This window comes from Pagrus major, chromosome 15 (genome assembly GCF_040436345.1).
Source record: "Pagrus major chromosome 15, Pma_NU_1.0".
In the NCBI taxonomy this organism is placed as follows: Eukaryota; Metazoa; Chordata; class Actinopteri; order Spariformes; family Sparidae; genus Pagrus; species Pagrus major.
The window spans coordinates 11137548-11161549 of record NC_133229.1 but is presented as its reverse complement, the minus strand read 5'-3'; the positions used below and the strand labels follow the sequence as shown (position 1 = coordinate 11161549).

Here is a 24002-nt window from a genome sequence, read left to right as displayed (position 1 = left end):
TTAAAAGCAGTGTATGTTATTTCTGCCGCTAGGAGTCTTGCACTCAAAACAATTGTGATCATGGGAGTCAGTGTCTTTATTGTTAAACAACAGCCATTGCTGAAAATCTAGGTCATGTATAAAGTTTTATTCACGTTATGTTGAGTCTCCTTCGCCAGCTTCCTTTTCATTCTCTGACTTTCCAAGAGGTTATAGCGACAGGTGACTGAATAAAACACAGTTACCTTGAGTAAAATTTGGATTTCCATGGGTTTGTACATTGTTGAAAACATTTGGGATGATTTAAGTACATAACTCAACAAAGCATAAACTCAATTCTAGCTGTTTTAATGCAGAAATGTTGCGTATTATATATTTAAGTTGATATAATAGTAAGTATACTGTTATGGGTGTTTGTGTTTTTGTCTTGTTCTTACCCAGTAATAGTCGTGTCTGTCTCATGAACCAGAGGGATGGACAGATCCAGACTGTTGTCAGAGAGTTTGTGCTCGGGATTGGCGCTACAACAAACAAGGAGGAATAAAGTTACTCAGGAATTTTGTGAATCAATTCAGGATTCAATTCTACAGACACTCATAATAAACTTCTGTATTGTATGGGGCATACATTCGGACACATTAAAGGTGCAAAATGTGAGAATTTTAATTAAAAACATAAAAAACGATCAACATAATATGAAAAAATAACAGTTTTGACATTATGTTGTCTATGTATGTTATTACAGAGATATCTACTGAAGTTAGCATGCTAACCAACTAGCCTCGGCTTCCACAGATGGCCAATTCTTACATGTTGCACCTTTAATGATGATAAACCAGTGTTTTTACTCATAGGAATCCCTTTAAAAACAACTCGTAGGTATGCATTAAAATGTGAGAGTCGTCACACTCACCTTTTTGCTTGAACTAAGAACTGCAACGTGTCATTTTCCCCGGAGAGCTGACTCGTGTCAAATATCACTGCAAAATGATACTGGAGAGCAAAAGACAGAATAAACCAGTGTGTCATTGACTGTTTTCCACATGATACAGTATAATTGCTGTTTGTCTTCGTGCCCTCTCTTCACCATTGTTCTTCACTGAGAGTACAACAACTCTGAAAGCAGTTTGTATGCAATAAATTCCATGTTCGTTTGAGCTACCTTAGTCTGTGCTCTCATGAAGGGAAATCCCACGCTGCATTTGAGGAAGTCCAAACCAACAAGTCCACAGGAAATACCTTTCTCTTCCTGCAAAAAGACAGATAGACAGAGTGTAAGAGGAGGAGATAGGGACAGACAGCCTGGAGACAGAGTGGGTGACACTCGCGGAGGAAGTAGACAAGATGCAGACTGTGACAGGGAACAGTCAGTTTTGATAAGTTGTATGTTGTATGCACAGTGTAATCTGCTACACATGTGAGGCTGAAACCACACACAAAGACACACACCTGCCGTCATTTACAGTAAGATCGAAGTGTTTTGCTCGAAACAGATGTCGATATGGAAAAGAATAGGTTCTCACATCTTATTGAAGTCCTAAATTAGGTTAAATGAAGAATGTACAAAGCGGTGATGGCACACACACATCTTAGCGGGTGGGTAATTGGACAGCCTCCAGGCTGTGTGTTTGGAAGCTTGTCTAAACAGTATGGAGCTTCACCGGCTGCGCTGTGTAAACACTTAGGCCTTGACCCGACGAGGAGTAAGAATTCTTTCAGCGAGGGTTCACTGCGAGGCTGTCGACTGAGCTCGTGTGCTGGGAGCATGAAAGAGGGCAGAGATATATAAAACGATAAAGAGACAGACAAGCGCCGCTGGAAGATTCAGCAGGGGGCTTAAGGTAAGTCATACAAAACGTCTGCGTGCATGGGCGGCTGTCCAGTTTGGGCCTGTGTTTATGACACGCTTCCAAAAGCGATAAAGAAAAGAGGTGTGAAGGTTGTCTCAACTGACATATTTAAAGGTGCACATCCATCTACAGTATCATCCACACTCCCATTCCCCTTATTCAGCAGATTCCCAGAGTTCAGGGTGTGGCCGTGCCCTCCATCTTCATTAAGTCAGCTCAAATAAGCAGCGCTGCCCTTTGCATGGAGGCTACGTCGAGTCCTGTGAGGAGGGGGGAGGTGGGGACCCCAGCACAACTGGCACTGATGGAATTTCCTCTATTTCCTGTATTCCTCTGTGCTGCTGTGCAAACACCGCCTGTCCCACGGGGCTGGGCAGGATTGGGGAAGTCAGCCTGTTTACCCATCATCCACCTGGCAGCCCTTGAGAGAGAGCAGAGCACTCAGACATATGGAGAGTGGTGCCTCCACGGGGAGAAGAGCGACAAAAGTCTGTTTGTTCAGCACTTCTTCACTTTCTTTCTCTTGTCTTTCTCTGTCAGAAACAAATACACGCTGGGGTTTTCACAAATGGCAGGCCCATTAAATATCACCGGGATTGTTTGCACTGGTGTAGTGTCAGATGAAGCCTCGAGTGGAGGATAACGTCAGTGTGGATGACAACACACAAGAGGCTCATTTTCTGCATGTTCTACATGCCTCTGTATGGCTCAAACCACTGAGGTACTTGTACATTTCTTTAATTTCATTTTTGCCTTCTTTGTACTTTAGAAACAGGTATGAAGATCAAGATCTACTTCTGGTTTACATGGTATGTGCAAAGCTGCACTTCACAGCCAAGATTCAAGCTTTCTTAGGTTTGAAAGTCGACTGAAATTCACAACTTCACACATTTCTCAGTTGCATTCCCAACTTCTGGGCTTTTTACCACGATGCTCATTTTGTTCCAACAGTTGAATCACCAGAAATCAGTGGTGGAAGAAGTATTCCAGTAGTTTAACCGCAATAAAATAATATTCCAGCGCTTTTCTCGTTTACCCACCATTCACAACACTTGCCACAATCAGCCATTCACGCATTGATGACAGAGGCTGCCATGCAAGGCACCAACCAATTCATCGGGAGTGATACAGCATTTCTTAACCCAGGCACCCCACGACATTGCTGGGGACACTTCAACATGCTAACCCAGTCTGCTCTGATTGGCCAACTCGCACATGCATGAGCCAGCACTGCTAACAAAAACACATAACATGCAAAACTAGTTGCTGGGCATAAATTATGAAAATGTGTGACTCTGACGTAGTGTGATGTCACAAAGTCCCGGAATTAAAGGCGGGTCTAGTGACGAGGCATTTCAGGAGCAGTGTTTTCTGTAGGAGAGAGGAGCTTCTGTTGGCGTGGACTCTGACCCTTATAACTTTCAAGATCTTTTTCAAGATACACAAGAACCATACCTAAAACACTAAAGAAAATTTAAAAAATAATGTTTCCCTTTAAGTAAAATTACAGAGGTATTATCAGCAAAATAAACTTAAAGTATTAAAAGTTAAAACGTGACAGAAGCAAAAAATGCCCAGAAAATGCTTGGGGTTCAAGAGGGTTAAAATATAAGCAGTATTTCAATATCGTAACCGGTTGACATGAAGCTAACTCTATGTATTGCTGTGTGGTTTAATTGAAAAAAAAAAAAAAACAAGTTACTATGGTGTTCAGATACACTGGTGTAGAAATATAAACCTCTGCAAGAAATACAGTGGCACTAAACATCTGCCACGGCTCTGGCCTTTTAGGAAAAAAAAAACAACAGAGATAAAAAAAGAAAACCCAGAAGCCAGTGCTGCAGTCTCTGAGTCCCACGGGAGTAAAGGCAGTGAAGCCAATTCACCTCCACAGCTTTCTGACAGCTTGTGTTGCAAGAACAACAGAGAGATAACTCAGCCCACTCACACTAAATATGAAGGGGAGTGCAAGGAACGCTTCGCTCACTGGAACAAAGCCTCAGGGGAGGATGGTGAGCTGACCTTAACTTTACCAAAAAGGGGTCACATCATCACCTCAGACTTCTCCAGTAGTAATTAGAAATGTCTCAAAGAGCATCTGGTGGTAAATCTGCTCGGTGGCCTCTCTGTCATCTCTTCATGCTGCTCACTTCCTGTTCCCTTTGTGCAGCAGGCCACCCCGACTTATCAGATTCCTGCTCAAAATGAGGCTCTGCGGCGGCTGGTAACCTGATACTTAATTACTTCATTAGATTTGCTATGAAACTCAAACTGACACACTGTTTTTCTAATATTTGCCTGCGGCATGTATTCTATTTAAATTCAATTTCAGCTTTGTTGGGGGGGTTTAAATCATGTCGCAGGTTGTGCGCTTTACAGAGCCAATCCTCATCCATCACAGGGGCGCAGAACCCAGCTGGAGGATAAACACGAGGTCCATTATGTTGGGGAAAAGCCTCCGTGATGGATGCTGTCCCCTCGAGCGACTGAATAAGCTGCCGTGAACCTGGACAGGCTCGTGTCAGAGCGCTCCGTCCTCTTTGCAACAAGTGAGCGAGCAGACGTGAGCAGAGGCAGAGGAGGCCGCTGTGAAATCCATCCACATGGAGCGTGATGAGTGTCGAGGAAATTCTCTCAGGTTTAATGTGGGATGGCAGTGGGTAGATATTTCTTTAACAGTGACAGAATGCTGAAATCGTTTTCTTTTGGGGGTCAGAGAGTCCGAGGCCTGATCAATATCTCCATGAAGGTCAGTCATAATCTGCGCTTTACATACCTGCATTTACCCGATTAAACATGGCAGTATTTAATCTGGTGTGAGGGATTTTTCTGACATGAATAATGTGTTTTGAACGGTACATAAGTCAAGCTTGTGGGAATATGAAGCATGTGCGTTCTGATTTGTTCTCATGCATGCAGCTGATATGTTGCTGACATGGTGTGTCTGCCTTGAATGAGACAGAGGAGCGTGTGACAGGTCGGCCCGAGGAGCTGACCTACGAGACGGGGCAGCTGTTGCAGGGCTCTGCTGCTCTGTATCCTTTCATCCGCAGGGCTCAGGCAAAGCTTTAGGTTGAACTGTCGTCTCGCAGGTCTGTGTTTCTGTACGCTGCACTGTTTAGACTGTAATCCTGACACGTAATCAGTCTTTTAAAATAAACCGTCTTGTTGAAAATGCAGTGGAAATCTAATGGTATTCGGCTGATACTCGTGTAAAATCTGGCACTCTGTATCACTGGATTCGCTTGTGCCTTATCCACATCTTTTCAGCAGAAATAAACACGTGCACTCGGGTAAATAAACAGCAGATACTTCAAGAGCGACAGACCTTCTGCCAAAAGTTGATGTAGAAAACTTCTCTGGAGAAGTTGAAGTAGATGTTGGTGTCGTAGGCGTCGTCGCCGGAGTTGGAGATGGTCAGGTTCAAAGAGACGTTCTTCACTCCTCCGAGCGCCAAATGGGGTTTGCTGTGTTGCCTGATGGGAAGAGGAAGTAAACAATGCATTTCAGAGAATAAATAAAGTTTGGGATGTCACAGGAGGAGCAGTCACAGAAGATTTATAGCTTAGGTGTCTAAGTTTGTTTTGTTTTGAACATTTTTTACTTTAAAACAGCAGTAAACAAAGAGGAGTGGCTTTGTTTTTGGAGTGAAACAAAGAATATATGTGAGGGGTACGGTTTGCCGAGACAGACACATCCCGTCAGTAAATGTACAGAGGGCAAAGACACACAATAAAAAGAGAGGGAACTCCCTAAGTATGGAAAAACATATGGATATCCTCCAAGCATGCGTCATGGTTCCACTCCCCACACCCACATGGCCTATGACGTCAGCTCGCTTCCTCAGTGCTGAAGTAAAGGCCAAGACAGAGAGTGAATGTAAACTGTGAAGTCGAAGGTTTTTTACCCGGAGAGCAGCATTTTCCCATGAAGCCTCAGGTCTGCAGCGCAGTCGTCTGACAGGCAGTTCTTCTCAAACCAAGTCTGATGAGGAAACAGCAAAGTACACAGATCATATGACCTCATGCTGGCCGTGCACTGAACACACCAACTACACATTCAGACTAGGGGGCAGTGTTGTGTTGTCGTTGGAGCTGAAGGCCACAATCTTTACTCCATCTGATCTGTCTTTCAATCAGTCAGAGCATGGTCTCCGGTTTAAATCATGAAAGGAAACTTAAGTCGAGCAGGGAAGTTTGATGTAACGTTGATGAGCTTCAGATAAATGGATTCTGTAGGTGCTAAGAGACGCAAATCCCTCCGTGTTTCCAGAAGTGCAGACAGTGGGGAAACACATGTGGGGCAGGTTAGAGGTGGTTGCAAAGAAAATAAATGAATCAGTCTTTTTGGATTCCACTCAAGAAAAGCTAACACTGACAATAATAAGCCGGTAACCAACACCGAATCATTATAACCTCAATTTGAGCTATTTCCTTCATTCCTTCTGTGGTCCGAGGGGCGACTTTGTTCTTTATTATCAATTGAGGAGATGACCTACATCAGAATCTGAATTAGCTGACAAGAGCTGACTGATTTCTTGTCCTCATCTGCTGCAGCACGCCTGATCTGAAGCTTTTCTACTTCAAAGGATGATATGGTGTTTGAATAACTTATGAACATATGTGTCTTGTGACACTATATTTAAATGAAAGTGTGACAAATCCTCTGATCATGTTCTTGCTCAGAGTAATACATTTAATATAATATTGACTTGAAGCAATTTGCTGATTGTTTCCAGTCAGACCCTTGTTCCTTTATGTGAAACTTGTTATGTTGCTGTCTTGAGCAGGACTTCGCTGTAAAAGAGATTCTGAATCTCACTGCTAATATTTCTGCTATAATACAATTTTAAGTTTTAAACACTGTAACGATGAGTTATATGTCATGACCCTACCACAGAAAAATAAATATCCAATGCAATCATTTCATAAGAAAAATATCTTTTGCAATATACACTGAGAATGGTTAAAAGAGGTTTGTATTCATCTGTCTTAGAAGAGTTTCCTGATATCTTTAATGCAACAACAGACAACAATTCTCCACATAATAACTGTATCAGATTTGTACAAAATGTGCAGATAATGAAGCATAAAACTGGTCAGGGTTCATTTTGAATCATCACACTTTTTAACACACTTGTTTGTTACAATATTTTGATCTTTTTTTAAATTCACTTTAACTGCACAACATCAGACACTGAGAAACCTTGATACCTTAAAGTCCCCCTGTTATGCTCACTTTCAGGTTCATACTATAAAAACACATTATTGTTCTCATGATGTCCGGTTGCTGCTGCACCCCGATTAGCCCTGTCTGAACACTGAACACGTTTTGGTGCCTGTCTCTTTAAGGAAGCCCAGTCTGCTCTGATTGGTTAGCTCTTACAGGCCTGAGCAGGCACCGTCCACTGTCCATGTTTTTGCCCCAGCCCCTCTCTTGTTTTTGCCACCACAGCCGTGCTAAGGGCGGTGACTGTATAGTTGTGACATCTTGACAGCTTGTTTTAAGACAGTTTCTGCTGTTGTCCGTGGATTTTGATACTTTCATAGTATCTATATGGCACTTCACAATAAATGCTTCACAATAAAAAATATGGAAATCTAACTTTTTTACAATAAAGAAATTAACTGAAATTAAGGATTTCTCTTACATATAAAATTAAATTCCAATAGATTTCATAATCATATGTTTCTCAGAGTGATTTACCTCGTTCCTCACTGCGATCTTGTTTCCTTTCCTCCATCGTAGCACCGGAGTGAGCGCCGGCAGATCTCGCTCCTGGTGTCCCGTCAGCACATGCTTCCCCAGACTGTAAACCACCTCGAACGTGATGGCTGTGAACACTTCCTTCACATCTTTCTGCAGAGAGCACAAAAACAAAAACAGGGCTGTTGCAGAGGATTTGTCCCACCATAGACATCAGACTGATTCTGACCGCAGAAAAGACAACTGTCATGTAACAGCCTGGGTAATTATGGTAATTAAACATCTTTCTGTAATCGACGCCTGGCGCAAAGACTGATTGCACAGCAGATTATCGGGGAGATCATACAGTCTGGTTGTGATGTTATCACTGCAATTACTGTGCCAAAGATCCACAGATGTAAAAATACTGAAGAACCACAAAACCAATCCGATCTGAACTGGTTTAATGGACGGGGGACACAAACGTTCCCATCAATTATTTTTATTTATCAGTGTGTCATTTTCAGAAAGTAATAAAAGCAGGGCCACCACTAAGTTCTCAGCAAACAAACATGGATCTTTTTTTTTTTAAGCTGCTGGCTCTGCGTCTGAGAGATTTCTTTGCGTTTCTGGCGGCTCCATGTAAGACCACAAAAGAAGTATTTGATTTGGCATCAGGTTTGGAAACAATGCAGACAGAATGAAAACAGAGAGCTAAATGTGATCAAATCCCATATCTTCATTAGCTGACAGCGCTGAAAGACATACATGGGAAAAGAAGATAGTGTCTTTTTCATCTCGTCTGTCCATCACGGTTTAACTCAGGTCTTTGAAGGCGGCTCGGTGGGTCTGGCTCAGCCCTTAGTGACCACAAGCCATAGCAAAACACACACAAACTCCATAGGCAACCTGTGTCCTTTAGCTCAACTGATGTCTACCAACATGCAGCCAAACCCACAATCTAAACACAAAGGGCTTCCCTGTGTTATCCGGTGGTCACTCGGGCCACTCGTTCTTTTGCACTTTCTGTCTTTTGTCCATTATCGTAGCTTTTTCCAGTGTCCACCCACCCGTCCTCTTTCCTCAGGGAAGCAGGCGGGCGCAGAGCCAGTCTGGGCTTTGAACACATTAGACATCAGCAGCGGAGAACCCACCCAACTCATCAACAGTTAGAGTTATAGCAGGAAAGAGTGAACGTTAGCGCAGGACATGAATAGACAAAAAACAGCAGGGGCTCATTTGGGAAATGGTGCTGCACACAGATAAAGGCACGGCCTTGATAATATCATCAGATTTGAACAGTTTTATGTCTTTGTTTGGTTAAAGGTGCAGTATGAATTTGACGGGTGGCCAATACTTACATATTGCACCTTTAAAAAAGTAGAATTCATTATCTTATAAAACTGAGAACAACAGCAAATATTCACATTTGAAAGGTGGAACCAGTGAATATTTTGATCTTTTGCTAAAGTCTCCTGCCATGCTTGCAGCTTAGTGGGGCTAAACTATTAAAATAAGAATATTAACATCTTCACAATGACAATGCTAACATGGTAACGATAAACAACTATTCAAGATTCAATGTATTTGTCATAATACAACCAGGACCGTACCACAAAATGACAGTTGTAGTCCATTTATAATGCTCAAATAAAGTTTGGTATGTTTAGCATCTTAGTTTGGCAAATGAACAGACCGGTATCTAACTTTAAATGATTAACAATCATTAAAATAGTAGCAGAAAAGAGTCTTTTAATCAACCAATCAACTGATCCTTAAAGTTCTAATTGAGACGGACACCATTAAGTTGTCATTACCACAGCAGACCTGGTCAATAACAAGGCTCAGAGGCAAGAGGTTGACCTCACATCCATCACTCGACTGCAGTTCATGCCTCATTGGACTTATAGAGACGGTGTTGTTCTAGTAGCATGTCGGCTCAGCTGGGAGGTAACATGACACAATGTTGTAGTCAGTGCTGGACAAGTGGTGGTAAACCATGTGAAGGACTGGCAAAGCCTTCAGCCTCAATAGCCATTAAAGGCAGAATGCTTGAACTCGCCCCTGTCCGCTGGCCTCCGGGTGAACTGACCCCCTGGGAGTCCACTGCCCGGGCCTCCAGCCCCAAACTCCCACCGCTTATCTCACATTTTCACAAGCCACAGGAGAGCACAACAGAGACGTAATGACTCCAAATGAAATGTGGTGCTTTTGCGCAATCTCATGCTTAAAGAGTGCACAAGTAAACAGGCATAATCATTCCATTAAACTCTGTGCTGTGGAGGGATTTCCACATCTTTTTTAACAGAGCATCTATTATTGTGCACATACAGGATCACTTTTCTTCAAACACAGACTGCTAACTAACTGGAGAGCTCCCAAGACTCACAGGAAGCTCATATTAGAAGTGCCGGAGGCCGTTCGGCAACACTTGGTCTCAGCTTTTATTATCCCTTGATCAATGTTGCCATTTGCCCCGCCCGAGTCCACGCCCCTGGCCCAGTCACCTACTCCCTCCTGATCCTGCTTTTAATTCCTGTATTTGTGGAACAGAGGAGTTCCTGGGGGACACCGGCTGGTGTTAACTGCCTGGTATCTATAATTTTATGGTGAGGAACCCAACAACTGTTCCTTACATGCGGGTGAAGTTCACAACAGAAAGCTTGTGACAGCTCATTCTCTGCTCAAAGACTTCCACTGTGTTAATCCTCATTCATGTATAGAGGCTGCAGGGTGGGTCCCTGATCTCATAGTAGATAGAGCAGTTCTGGGATTTATGTTTAAAGTCTATATGTGTTTTGGACAATTTTAAAGCGACAGTATATGACATTTAAAGAAGAAATAAAACTGTTTCCCTCCTATGAATGAAAAGTGGAACTCATGAGCAATAAAACACACCCTTACTCATTTTAATACAGTCAGGGGTTTTGCCGCTACAGCCTCACTTAGTCTGGTATGACCAGTCGCTTATGTTGGCCAGTGTAAACCAGCTTCAGATGACATTACTGAGTCAGTATGTGCTGACTTTATGACTCTTTTCTACTTGTCCTCAGTTTCACTATGTTTTAGCATGTTTCTACCATCACAAAACAACCATTAAAAATCAAGACGTACACACTACATTTCATTTTTGTCAGGTTTGGCCACTGAAGTTTTGAAGGCAACTGACCTGATCCTGAAAAAAGGAAGGAAAATGAAGTGTGCCATTGTCCTGTAACTACCAATTGTGGCCAAGTCTTGCTTTAAAGCCAGTATGTGTAGACGTTTTACTTATCCATGTGTACTTATGCATACTTATGTCGTCTTTAGGCAATTATAATCTTTTAAATTATTCTGGTGGCATAAGTCTTTTTCCAGACCTCTGAATGACCACCAACATACAATGTTCAGAGACTCAAATAGGTTTGATGTTAGTGGCTGTTTCTGCTGCACGGAGAAACAATCGACTAATCACAGCATTTTAAACAGGATTAAAAATGTTGATATCATCCTCTCATATAGCTCACTAGTTACCTGGCTACATCCATGAAGAAGTAGTGACAGAAAAATGGCTACAAGAGAAACTTTGAATATTGAGAACTGTTAACTACTCCTACCTTCTTATTGACTGAAAATGACATTCAAATTTGATGGACCATTTCATTCTGGTTAAAATCTGTGCAATTAACGCAATATTTTCAGTCTCATTTTTTAAGGTTAGGAGCTTGTATTGAGTCTGTTTTGATACTGCCACTGCGGGGTGCCAACATAATGGCTTTAAACAAGTACTTTTTATACAGTATCCTTAGAGAGGGGAATAGTGCCAATGAAAAAGGTACATTTCCTCCATGGTCACTTTAAAAATGGTCTGAACCCTCTCATCAACCCATGGACTAAATGACTTATTGGTTCCAGTCATACTGCAGTGATGCCAGCAAACTCAGCGGGAAGCAACAGTTTTCCAGCAGTTCCCACCGTACTTTGGAAACTGTAAATCCTCAACGATAGGACGGCGAATCTGCATGTTCGGATCATTTATGGCACACTTGATACAAACTCTTTCTCCCTGTATGCATATTCATAGGGTTCACTCACAGGATGGAGGACAGCTTGTGACTCTGCATGTTTGGAAAGAAAACAACTGGGATAGCAAACCTTCACCTAAAGCAGCCGTTCTCTGTGGAACAAGGTTCCTGCCAATTTACTATCTTGCTGTTTATGTTCACACACTGGACCCATTTATTTGGTACGGCAGAGCATGACTCCCAACTTACCATCCGTTCTTTCCCCTTCACACTTTATGCTTGCATGTTTTCAGGAACATAAACGCAGCTACTGAGTGTATTAATCGGACTTGGTTGAACATATTTCATAGATTTTGCTCTGAACTCTACTTGAGCTCGTGTTGGAAGCTCTGATTCTCACATGTTAATCTGATCAACAAGATGGCAACGCACCAAGCTGCCCCTTCATGCACACAGAGCAGCTCCACCACGGTGGGTGCGGGGAGGATGACGTCAGGCTGCGAAAGGCTCTGATCCTCAGTTTTAAACGCCTCATGCTTGGCTGGAACACACAAGCGCTGCTCTCTCAGCCAAACCATTCCCTCAAAAGCATATAGCTTAAGCCCGGTCATGGGAAGTCTTTATTAACTCGTGAGAGAAACGCGCACACAGCACTCCTTTTTAGGACAATGGATGTTTGGATGACTTGCAGGTTGAGGCCATTTCATTCAAGGGCTAAACGCCAGGGAATGGAAAAAAGCTTTATAGCTAAGTGATGAATGGATTCAGCCTGTCAGAGGTTGGGGTTATGTGTGTATACTGAGACACCAGGAGACAAGTTGAAATTGAAATTATTTACAATAATGTCCGCAGCATACGGCAGACATGCACTCAAGCAGCTTATCTCTGCTTGTCCTTGAAAAAAGTGAAGAAATGAGACAATCGCTGAAGTTTTTAGTGTGTAACTCTCTGCCCGATCGACTACAGGTCAATCTAAAGCAGCTGCTCGGCTCAGAATAGGTTAGCAGATGTGGAGAAGCCTAGAATGACAAACCGTGTAGGAGGAGGACAGAGTGTCGTCCAATTGTTTCAGCAAGAAAAGTTATTGGAGGAATCAAATATGAACAGCTTCATTCTGTCCGTGAAAATGATCCTCATGCTGTAAATCTTTCTGGTCCCGTGCGTCATGGCAGAAAGGTGAGAAGTCTGTGCCTGCCCTGTCACCAGAGCTTCTTAAAAAGACACAACTGCCACGGTGCACACTCGTATTAACAAGAATTATTTTTGGTTGAATCCCCTCTTGCTTGTGATTTATCTGCTGTGAACCACTTTTAAAATCCTGCTTAACTTCCCAGAGGAGCAGCCCCTCATTTCGAACTGCTTTTGCTCGTGACGGGATATTTTGGTTAAAAATGTGAAAAACTTCCTTCAAGGACACTGTCAAGGACCTCTCAGTGAGAATGAACACAGCTGCCTCTGAACCTGGTGGAGTTTTTTTTACTGTTATGTTCTTTATGTGCTTTTCCTCTTGTTGTTTTGTTATTTTAACCGTGCCCTTATTGCTCAGTTCCTGCGCCCAGCATTGTGCCCTCATTGACTTGTCTGGCGTAAGTTTTTAAGAAAATAAATTAGCTTCTTTTGTAATGTTTTTGTTGATTTAGAGGTCTTTTTGTCATGTTTCTGGTGTTAGTTTAGCATTAATTGATTTTTCTGGACACTTGGAGGCACTGACATATTATCATGTTATGAACTTGATGATGCTTGATGCTAATATGTCAGTAAATAGTTGCTTATTTACACATCTAGCAGACACAGAGCAACATCTGCATTCATTTGGAGTTGAGTTTCCGTCCCCTGGTGATTATAAGTCTACTATATAATACCCTGTTAGCTTTATTTTGATCTCCTGATGGAAAATAAACAGCTTTTTAGCTGAAAGTTCCACTATGCTCACTAGCAGCTGGCGCTGCTTTTACAAACAGGTGCTTGGAAACGACTCCCATGACAGCAGCAGCGAGAGTGGACTAAAACAGTAATGTTGCAGGCTGTAAAATCAAGACAATGAGCTGAAAGGAGCTAAAACACACCAAAACTGCAAAGAATTATGATAATTATCCGTGGGTTTATTCATGCAAGAGACAATGTTCATAATAATCTGATCCATTGTAAATATAACTTATTTTTTGTGAACATAAAAAAGACATATCATCCCCTTTATGTTCATACAGCGAACAGTATATTGTTTGCAAACATTAGCATACATTAGCTCTCCGCTCTCCAGATGGAAACATCTGGCTCTTGAGCTAAATGCTCCACTATGTTCACCAGCTTGTCGCTACCTGTCTGCTGTTTGGTGCCGAGTAGGACACTGTATGAGCGAACCATTCAGTGAATAACTCTCTCACTATGAAACTCAGTGAAGCCCATTAAGCGTGATTTCTGTTACATTGTTTTCACATTGTCATTTGATATATTCTTATTATAAAAAAATACAGATTTTAGCCAATTTAAGCCAGGCCTCTTGTCTGAAACAATTAAATGAGTCAGTGAGAGTAACAGTGTCCTTAACGGCCCGTCTGGTTTAAGTAAAGTTACAAATCAACAAAAAATGCACTTTTTAATACCTTCAGCCCGTCCAAAACCAAACTATTCTGAGTAATGTGAAAATGCCAGACTAGCAGTCATACCTAATGTATGCAGCTCCATTCAACATGAGCCATGTTTACTCCAACTAACGGAAAATATTTCAGCCTGTCTGATGTTGGTGTACGAGGCAGTGAGTGATTCTCAGATGTCTGTCCAGGGTCAGGCACCAACCTGATAAATCACACACTGCAGCTCCACTGCAGCCTGTTGTGCATCAATACACAAACACTGTGACCACAAACACACATCGAGCGTTTCATATGAGAGCACAGCAGGGTTCAGAGTCCATCGCACATTGTGTCGAGGACAGAAAGCAAATATGTTGTTATTACTGAGAGCTACTCCAGGGATAATTCTTCTCATTAGGCTAATTTAGTTAGAAATGAAAACAAATGAGTGGATTTACACAGTTGTACATTCATGGGATTAGGAGTAAATAGTTCTTACAATGAACTTTGGCACAAAGAAATAAAAAAGAACCCAGTGTGGCACCTCGACAAGATGGAAAAAATGAGGACAGGAATGTATTTTGACATCACAATTGTAGGTACAATAAATGTGTCAGGTGACCCTGGAGTCATGGAGTTTGAATCTAGAGTATTTTCTCCTTCACTTCTAACTCTCAGCTCAATCCCTCCATTCCCCTTTCTTTCCATTCCTTCATTTTTAATAATTAGTGTCTCATATTTCCACTTCATGTCCAGTTTGATGATACATTTGCAGGATCATCCATCATTGCTATCCCTGATTAGAATAGTCCAAGAATTTTAGGGCTGCAACGTACCATTTGTTTCATTATCCATTAATCTGCCAAATGAATATAAATATTTTCACGTTTAAACTATGAATATTTTGGTGTAAAGTGAAAAATGATCATCACAATTTCCCAGAGCCAAAAGTGTCATCTTCAAATCGCTTCTTTTGTCCCACCAACAGTCGAAAACCCCCAAAACTTGTCTTAAATGACAAAGAAAAGCAGCAAATCCTTACATGTAAGAAATCGGAGACGCAAATGTTTGACATTTTTGCATGAAAAACAGCAGAGAAGAAGTTGGTTTTGATCAACTAATCGATAAATTGATGGAGCTCTACCACCCACAAAAATCACAGAATGTGAGAGAAAAAAACAACTTTTTCAAAGACAGAACACTGAATCCTGACTACAATTTCCATGAAAACATAAATCTACCAAATCCTAACCTTAAGCGAGACTGAGTGCTGCTAGATACGGCTGTGTGTTGTAATGTTTCCCATGAGCGAAACACATATTTCCTCCTGGCTAAAGACAGAGGAGCACCATCACTTAACTGACAGGAAACGTGTACCATCTGTAGTGTCATGCATGAGTCCCCCTCACGAACAAACGCACTGCTCACTGCATACGGCAACATGCATTTGCAGAAGTGCATACTACATGATATTCACACTCTGAAGCACACAAACAAAAACACACACCTCTTTGCCTTTTAGTAAAACAACTCTCCTCATCTAGGATCCCCGAGGTGCAGATATACATCGTTTACGCCTTCTAGGATCCAAGTGTATTGAATTTATTGCTTTTTAAAACAACGTTCACGTAAACACAAATTACAGGAAACTTTTACGGCCTCGCATGCATCATGAAGAAGGCATTCAACATTTGACCCTCGGACAGTTAAAACCACAGCTGGGATTTATAAAGGAGGAGAGAAAAGGTGCCTCACTTCCCCCCGGTGGAATTGGCAGATGGAAGAGGTTCACTGCTCAAACATACCAAATTCATCAGCGTGTTATTTTTACTACATACTATCAACAACAACTTGATTTAGCGCCAATGCTAACTATAGCCACATTAGTGTAATGTCTGGAACTGAAATCCAGCCAGCCTCCCATAAATACACAGATGTGTTCTTTCATATCTCAGTTCCTCCTCACTCAACTCCCACATTTTGATATTCTCAACACTTTTATTTTATTTCTGTGCTATTTCCAGCGTCATTACAACATCACATTTAAGAGCTTTATACTCCTGAAAACACTCTGAAATGAACCGTAAAGTTGAGCTCTGGAAATTCAGCAGCAACAGGAGCTGAACCGAAGGGAAATTAGCCCTAAATGCTCTGTTTTATAGCCCCTTCATTCCCTAAATTCTTGACCCCGGGGCTCCAGTCATCATCATCATCATGTCTATCTACCTTTAACCCTTTCACTGATCTCTATTGTAATCTGAGTGACGAGTGTGGAGTCACCACAAGGACACGTGCACGGCTCTCCTAGGAAGCAAAACAAACCCAGAGGTGAACAAAAGGGAAGAATCCAGATGAGGTCCTTTTAAGGAAGCAGCTTTGGGTTTTGAGAACTGGGAATTACAAAGAGACAAGGTGGCTTTAGTCACCACATAACTCTGTTTATATCTACAATGATGGAAATATTACTACTTCTACTATTAATGAGAAAAACCAGACTAAGAACACACAAAAAAAAGAATAATGCTTCAAACCAAGTGAGATAAAAGCTGTGTTTAAATCACTCTCTTGTTCACAATTACTTTTATAATAAACACATAGTGGTTTGCTCTAAAGTGAATTTTTGAGTTTTTGGACACTTAAAGGCGCAATATGTGAGACATTTCGTTTAAATCATTCAAATATGAACTGAAACTGTCAACAAAATTGAAAGAAATAACAAGTTACATAGAGGTATAACATAGAAATAATAATAATAAATAACATAGAGGTCTATGTAATGGACTGCAGAGATATCTACTGAAGTTAGCATGCTAATCAGCTACCCCTGGTCCGTCCTGTCTCGCAGTACCACTCCAAGCTCCCAGTCAGAACTGGTGCCTGCAAGGTGAACTGGGCTAAGTTGCTAACAGAAGCTACAGTTAACAACAATTAGTGGTTACTCTGCTGACACGCTGCCCCCTATTTGTTGTACAGTAAAATGGCGGAGGGTCAATTCTGTGCACAGAAAATGTTTCATGCGGTTTTGCTCGTCTAACTAAAAGCAACACAATTCTATTTCTGAATTGTGTTGAACAACAAGCATCTGATGGCTTCCTGTATCTGAGAGATTAACTTTGCTCAACATCCTGACAAACTGTCTTTGAGCATAAACAGGAAGCCCTTTATCTGCACTCCTATGTAATTAATCGCTGAGGCACATTTTTCTAAAGATTTGAAGTTCTTTTATTAAAAAAAAGGAGTTAAAGTTCACAGCAGCTGATTTTTGCATCACGTTGCATAAGTTCAAACAACACTACATTGTAATTACAAACAGTGAGATTTGCTGTTTCAATCTCATGAGAGAACAACCCTCTGATGGATGAGATAACAGAAGCACAAAATGTGCCGTTTTTAAAGTGGAGTTTGGTGTGTTTTCGTGTGTGAGTCTGTTCCATCCTGGTGATAGAGGAGGTCTCCAGATGCTTCCTGCAGCTGATTCCGTCACTGTGTTCAAAATCTGGGGCACTTTTACTACACTGTTATTGTTGGCGCCGTTGTTTTCAGACAAAGCGCAGATAAAACTGCAGCACGCTAAACACAAATTTGTCAAATCCACCTGATCAGGGCAGGTACCAGTCTCTGCCGGATGTAAACAAATCTCTTGTGTATGTGCTGCTTCCTTTGTGGCGGATCTTGCCTGTTTATACAGGAAGACGAAGTTGATGTTGACGTCACCACATGAGGAATATACACTAATATTAACAAATGGGCCAAGCAGTGGGAAATGATAACGGGGTCACAGCCAGGTTGGTGGAGATGCCAAGTGATGAAGTAATCCCAGCCTTTTGTCTTCTCTGTGCGGTGAAGCAAAGGGCCCGTCACAGGCAGCACTTCTGACATTCAACACGTTCACACTGAACACCCGCACACATACATGTTTCCTCTGCAGTGGATGTGGGAAACATGGCAAGAGAGACTCTTTCATTGTGGTCAGACTTGGCCACCCATTACGTTGCCTTGCGGTGGCATCGTGTGGCAGCGGCGCGGCCAAAAGACTGGGGAAACATTTTGCCCGGCATGCAAAGCTGCCAAAATCAACAAATCGTCAAATCTGTCCAACCTTTGGTCGCTCTTGATATGTGTAACGACGATGGATTTACTATGGCAACAACACAGAGCAGGTCTAATGAGCAGCCGTAGCAGAAAATAATAGCTCACTTATATCTTCAGTGCACATGCATGAGAGGAACTACACGATAAATTTGTTTAACTGTAACAAAAAGTCTGCCGGCTGTGCACTCCCAAAACAAGCCTGCAGAAGAACTGTTCACTCTGGCACGACCATGTAGGGAAATCCTGACCAAAATATTACCCCGAGCTAAATTTAACCTGAATAGCTCTTCTTTAGTATCCAGTAAATACTATTAACACTAATACTTGCAGACAAAGCATTCAGCTGAACTAATTTAGATGACACTGTGACATTTTCCACTCGATTTATTGTCAAGGTGCACTGCACGAGTAATTTTTTTCTTTTTTTCATTATATTCTTTATAAATAGATGGTTGACTGGCTTCCATGTGTAATAGAGGGCAGCTGGATTTGATTAACTTCCTGCTATATACTTTCATTGTATCAGCTCTCTTGGCCTGAGGTAAATGAAACCGGGGGGACGGCATCAAGGGAATTGCACGTTTCTGTTGAACTGTAAAGAGGCAAACAAAGCCGGCAGTGTGGCAGCGGCCCGGCTCCGGGTCTCCACATGCCAGACAGTGTTGAGGCTCTGGGACTCTGTCTTGAAGGAGATTCTTGAGGATGCAGTGACAGGAACTCCTGCCTTGTGTTACTCTCTAAGGTTTCCTGTTTGTCTGTGGAGAGCAGACTGAGGTCAGACAGCAAGTGTAAATGATTTTTAACATTTGTTTTAACTTTAAACGCAGTTTTAATGCTGTCATGTAGGTTGTCAATCAAAACAAACGTGTAGAACTAGAAACAGTAGAATGTCCTGAGAACCACGCAACCTGTTGGCATCATATCCATTTGGGTAAAGCAACTGGAAAAATACCTTTAAAAACTGTTCTAGCAAAGTCTTCCAGGATGGGAAATTCAGCAGTCAGTGTCGATGAGGAATCTCTAGAGATTGATCGATCATTTTCTATCAAATCAAACTGCTCATCAGAGTCACGATCTCTATCGACTAGAGCTGAAACAAACACATATTTTCAGTATCGATCAAACAATCACTTTCTGAACTAATCAATTAATCATCACTGGTTTACAAAATGTCTGAACATTTTTCCCAAGGCCCAACTTCAGATATTCAAATTGTTCTTTTGTTTGAAACCCAAAGGTTGTTCACTGCTGGAAAAAACCTGCAAATGGTGAATATTTGGCGATTTTGCTTATAAAATAACTTTGATGACCCTTGTTAAGCTCATTACTGTACATTCATTTAGCTTTTATCCAAAGCAACTCACAGTAAGTACATTGCCTGCTTCGTCAAACCTGATCAAATATGCTGATTTGCTTCAAGTGTTTAAATCATCATTGTGGAGCCCGAACAGACAAATGGCAAACAGTCGTGAGCTTAACAATTAAACGATTATCAGCATTTTTGCAGATTGCCTTGGACTATTCGGACTTAACGATTTTGGTAGTCCCCAATGTCATCATCAGTCAATTGAGGATACAGGCAGCAGGTTATATGTTATAGCAGTTGTAAAAGTGGAGCTGACACTAAATCAGTGAACCTAATAGATGCACGAGAACACAAACCTCCCATAACACAGACTAATTCTCTAATAGTTTCTATTTGTTGCTGTCTTCCTTTGTTTTCTAATAAAATATAGCATTTAAAAGATGAATCTGTCCACCAAATGAAGCCCAATGAGATATGAATGAGCTACAGCGTGATGCCAACAAACAGGCACACGAGCAGGATAATTCATTTCCTCCTGTCAATTGAATTGGCAGAGATGATGATACCAAGAACCTGATTCCTTCTGTAACTCCATACATCATCATCATCCCCGTCAAATCTCCTGCATTGTGTTTCTCAAATCCAACACATAGTTTTTCCATTCAGTCACATGAGACTGCCGATGGCCTCGGGGCATTAAGCTCTGACAGATAGATGTTCATCCTGCAGCTGACCCAATAACAGCAGCAGTCATCAGAGTAAAGTTTGATGGACCTTTAAATACTCCGGTGGTGCCAAGCAAATGTTAGGGGGACATGAGATATAGGGCACATACTCAGCGGAATATAGGCCAGAGGAAAGAGTGAGGGGAAAGTGAGCAGGATACTTTACGAGCTAAATTAAACAGACAACTGTTACAGGCAGGGCTTTAACTGCCTATTTTAGCTCCTCCTTGGAGACTGCGACGCATCTACAGAGCTACACAATACCACTCATGACCACAAATGGAATCGGTTCTTGGCACGGTTTCAAGGCTCACGTGCACAACGCTGTGATGGGAATGCTGGAGTAAAAAACACGGAGATGACGACTGATAAACCGCCAAAGACGTAAACATGCCATGAGATGTGATCACAGGAGAAGTGCAGAACGTCTAACATAGGGATACTTAACGCATGTTTACCAAGACGAGCAATAAATCAAAGGCAAGTGAGCCGTAAAAGCCAGACTGCAACCAAATAGCACTTGACACAATGAATAACGAATGCTTTATAGTTTATAGTGAGACATATACAGTATGTCTTACTTACAGTGTGACATATACTGTATGTCACAATGCACTGCTCACATTACACCCGTTGCACTTTAAATCTGCAGACACTGATGTCCTCCACTCAGCATATAGCGTGCGAACAGTACATAACATGATCTGAATACTTTTCTCATTTCACTTGTATTGTTTTGTTTTTTTAGCCATGCTAGCGGTGTGGCTCTGTGGATGGCAATATCAATCTGTCATTGATTCACATGAACTTTTGACATTTTTGGTTCAGACTGGCAAGACATCTGTTGGAACATTTATCATTTACGTTCCCATCATGATGAATTGTAACACCGTTGATGATTCTTTAACCTTTTATGTAGCGTCACTATCAGGTCAAAATTTTAATTTATCAAATACTTTGTGCTTTTATTAACCAATTCCTGCATAACTACTGACATTCCTATCAGCCTCAGCTGTACTTTGGGTTTAGCGCTGACCAAGCTGCAACCTTGAGGGCTGAAAGAGGAAGTCAGCGCAAAAGCGCCAACTAACTGCAGTACCTCGAATGGCCACTTCACGGTGGGTCCAAAGGTGAGTTAATCCTCATAGAGCCTCATATTCAAATACCCAAGAAATAAACATGTTTCCAGCCTCGTACAGAAAAAACATTTTTGGTCTCTTTGACTGCCCTGGTGACTCTTCAACCTGTCATCCCTCATGCCCACCCTACATAAGGTAATTGATTATGTCTCATAAATATTTGTACTGCTCCAGTTTTCTATCCTTGACGCCTCAATAATTAATTCTAATTGCTGAGGCGTCCAGTCGAAGATGAATCACATTCAAAACCTTCAAGCTATTTCACAATAAGTGCGACCACAAAGGGATAACATGCCAATTGGAAAGAAATCGCTTAATACAACACATCAAGCTGAAGAATTTCTCCTTAAAGTCGGCGGCTCTCTCGTTCAATGACTCACTGCCAGCTCACGCACAGCGATTCTGATCATCTCATCCCTAATCATTCATCAGTCATCACTTCTAGGAACTGTTTTCCCTTCCTGCATGTGAGGTACAACTGAAGTAAAAGCCTGCGTTGAGTTTATTCAGCTAAAAATAACCAAACAAAGACCATCTGGAGGGCTGGTATGCTGTTAGTCGATGCCAATGAAAACATGTTTAAAGTGATGAACATGGAATCCTTGCATAATTTCAGCGGGAATTACTCTTGAAAAAAGTTCGAGATTGAACTCTAAGCTTCTGCACTCTTTGCTCTCTGGATAACTCTTGTTCTGCCCTTGTGTTTTCAACACTGCATGATTTACTGAGTGGCCGCTCCAGCTTTTTACTTGATTTCAGATGGTGAAAATTGAGCATGTCTGTTCCAGCCGTGTTGCTGAATGTACATTATGCGGAGCGAAATACAACTTTAACAGCGCCTTATTAAGTTTAGCCGTTAACTGAGGTCCTTTAAAAGTGTTTATGTAATTTATAAAGTCAACAAATGGGGTCGACAGATGGTCAGCGCAGTTACAAACGTGAGAGTGGCTCAGAATAGCTCATGGCCTCCTTCCACCGGCCCCTCATGCATCGGGGCTTGAGCAATCAGCCCTGACGTGAGGGTTTTCCATCAGCAGCGCCAGCATGCAGCTCCAGTTGACACAACAGCAGCCCAGCGCCCTGCTGTGACGCGAGCCTCAGTCCTGTGTTTTCACTGTATGTTTTAGCTGAGAGAAGGGTGGGGCGGGGGTGCGCGATCCCTGGAGGATGCAGTCGGGCAACCAGCTGGTTTCCATTAGCATACCTCTTCTGGGGAATGGGAGGACTGGCGCATGTGGGCAAGACACATGAGGAAGATAAATGATGCGATTGGTCAAGCAGACTAGTGGAGCCAGATCACCTCTGATTATGGTGATTCTTCAGCTCCTCTCTCAGGTTCGGGACAAATGTGATGACAAACATTCATGGCAGGCATTTATCATGCCAGGTCATAATCTTTGTCCCATTTACTTTTCATGCATATCTATGGTCATTCAGCCTGTAAACAGTTTGGCAAAGTTGTAATTTGGGCACCACACCTCAACCGTCCTGTGTGGCTTTCCAGCTTTTGGTAACTCTGGCAATCTCACCTCTGCTTTCTGCTGAGCAGCAGGTGCAATTTGTGGCAACATATAGAGAAATAATAATAATCCACACAGCTGGAGTGGCAACCACCCCGCACTTCACACCTCAGTCAAGCCAATACAAATTTGCATACAGACTAAAGATTAAATGACATCTGCATGAAATCACCCTGAAATACACTCGTCAGAGAGAATCAAAGGTGCAACATGTGTGAAATTGGCCACCTGTTGAATTCATACTCCAACCACTGCTTACTGATGCTAACTGTATTCTATTCTAACTGTAGCTGCCGTTGGCTTGTTAGCTCAGTTAGCCATGCAGTTGGCTGGACTACTTGGGTAGGCTTGGTGTTTACAGCCAGAAGAACAAGGTTTTCAGACCATAGGCCAGCTGGTTAGCATGCTAACTTCTGCTGTGCAACACAGTGCATCGACGACTTCAACGTAATGTCAAAAATATTATTTCTTCACATTCTGTTGATAATTTTTGTTTATTTTTGAATGTCTTAAACTAAATTTGTACATTTTGCACCTTTAAAGGAATAGTACCACAGTTTGGGAAATGTACTCATCATTGCTGAGTCAAATGAGAAGATGGATACCATTCTCGTATTTGTCTCTTTAAACAGCTGAAGGCAGGAGATCATTAACTTACAGTAGCTTATCTTATAAGAATGGAAACAGGAGGAAACCACTGGTCTGGCTTGGTTTGATGATAAAAATCCCTACCAGGACCTTTAAAGGTCACTAGATAACACTCAATCTGTACAAAATATTTCATTCTGTACAAAAACTGAAAGGTAAAAAAAAACTACAAGTTGCAACCTCACAGAAAGTCTCTGTGCCAGACCAAGAAAAAAATCCAGCACATAACCCCCCGTAAAACCTCAACTTGCAGTTTTTTTTTTCATTTCATTTTTTCAAAGGATTAAAGAAACTAGTCTCTTAGTGAGCTTTACAGGTGCTGGTATGCAGATTTCTTCTACCTTTGGACAGAGCCAGCTGCTAGCTGTTTCCCCCCTTACCAGTCTTAATGCGAAGCTAAGCTAATAGCCTCCTGGCTCCAGCTTAATCATAACCAGACAGACATGATTGTGGTATTGAACTTCTCATCTAACTCGCGGCA

The 24002-nt window shown here is 41.9% G+C and overlaps 1 protein-coding gene across 1 annotated transcript in view; it reads right to left on the bottom strand.

Annotated features, from left to right (window-relative positions):
* The window catches only part of itga9 (integrin, alpha 9), a 55504-nt gene that overhangs the window by 11499 nt on the left and 20003 nt on the right, over positions 1-24002 (bottom strand). The window contains exons 16-21 of the mRNA XM_073481309.1: positions 7536-7688; positions 5737-5813; positions 5158-5305; positions 1142-1228; positions 893-972; positions 417-500 (exon numbers count right to left, since the gene is read on the bottom strand). Coding sequence (XP_073337410.1) covers positions 417-500; positions 893-972; positions 1142-1228; positions 5158-5305; positions 5737-5813; positions 7536-7688 — 629 coding nt within the window. The remainder of the gene's footprint in view (positions 1-416; positions 501-892; positions 973-1141; positions 1229-5157; positions 5306-5736; positions 5814-7535; positions 7689-24002) is intronic.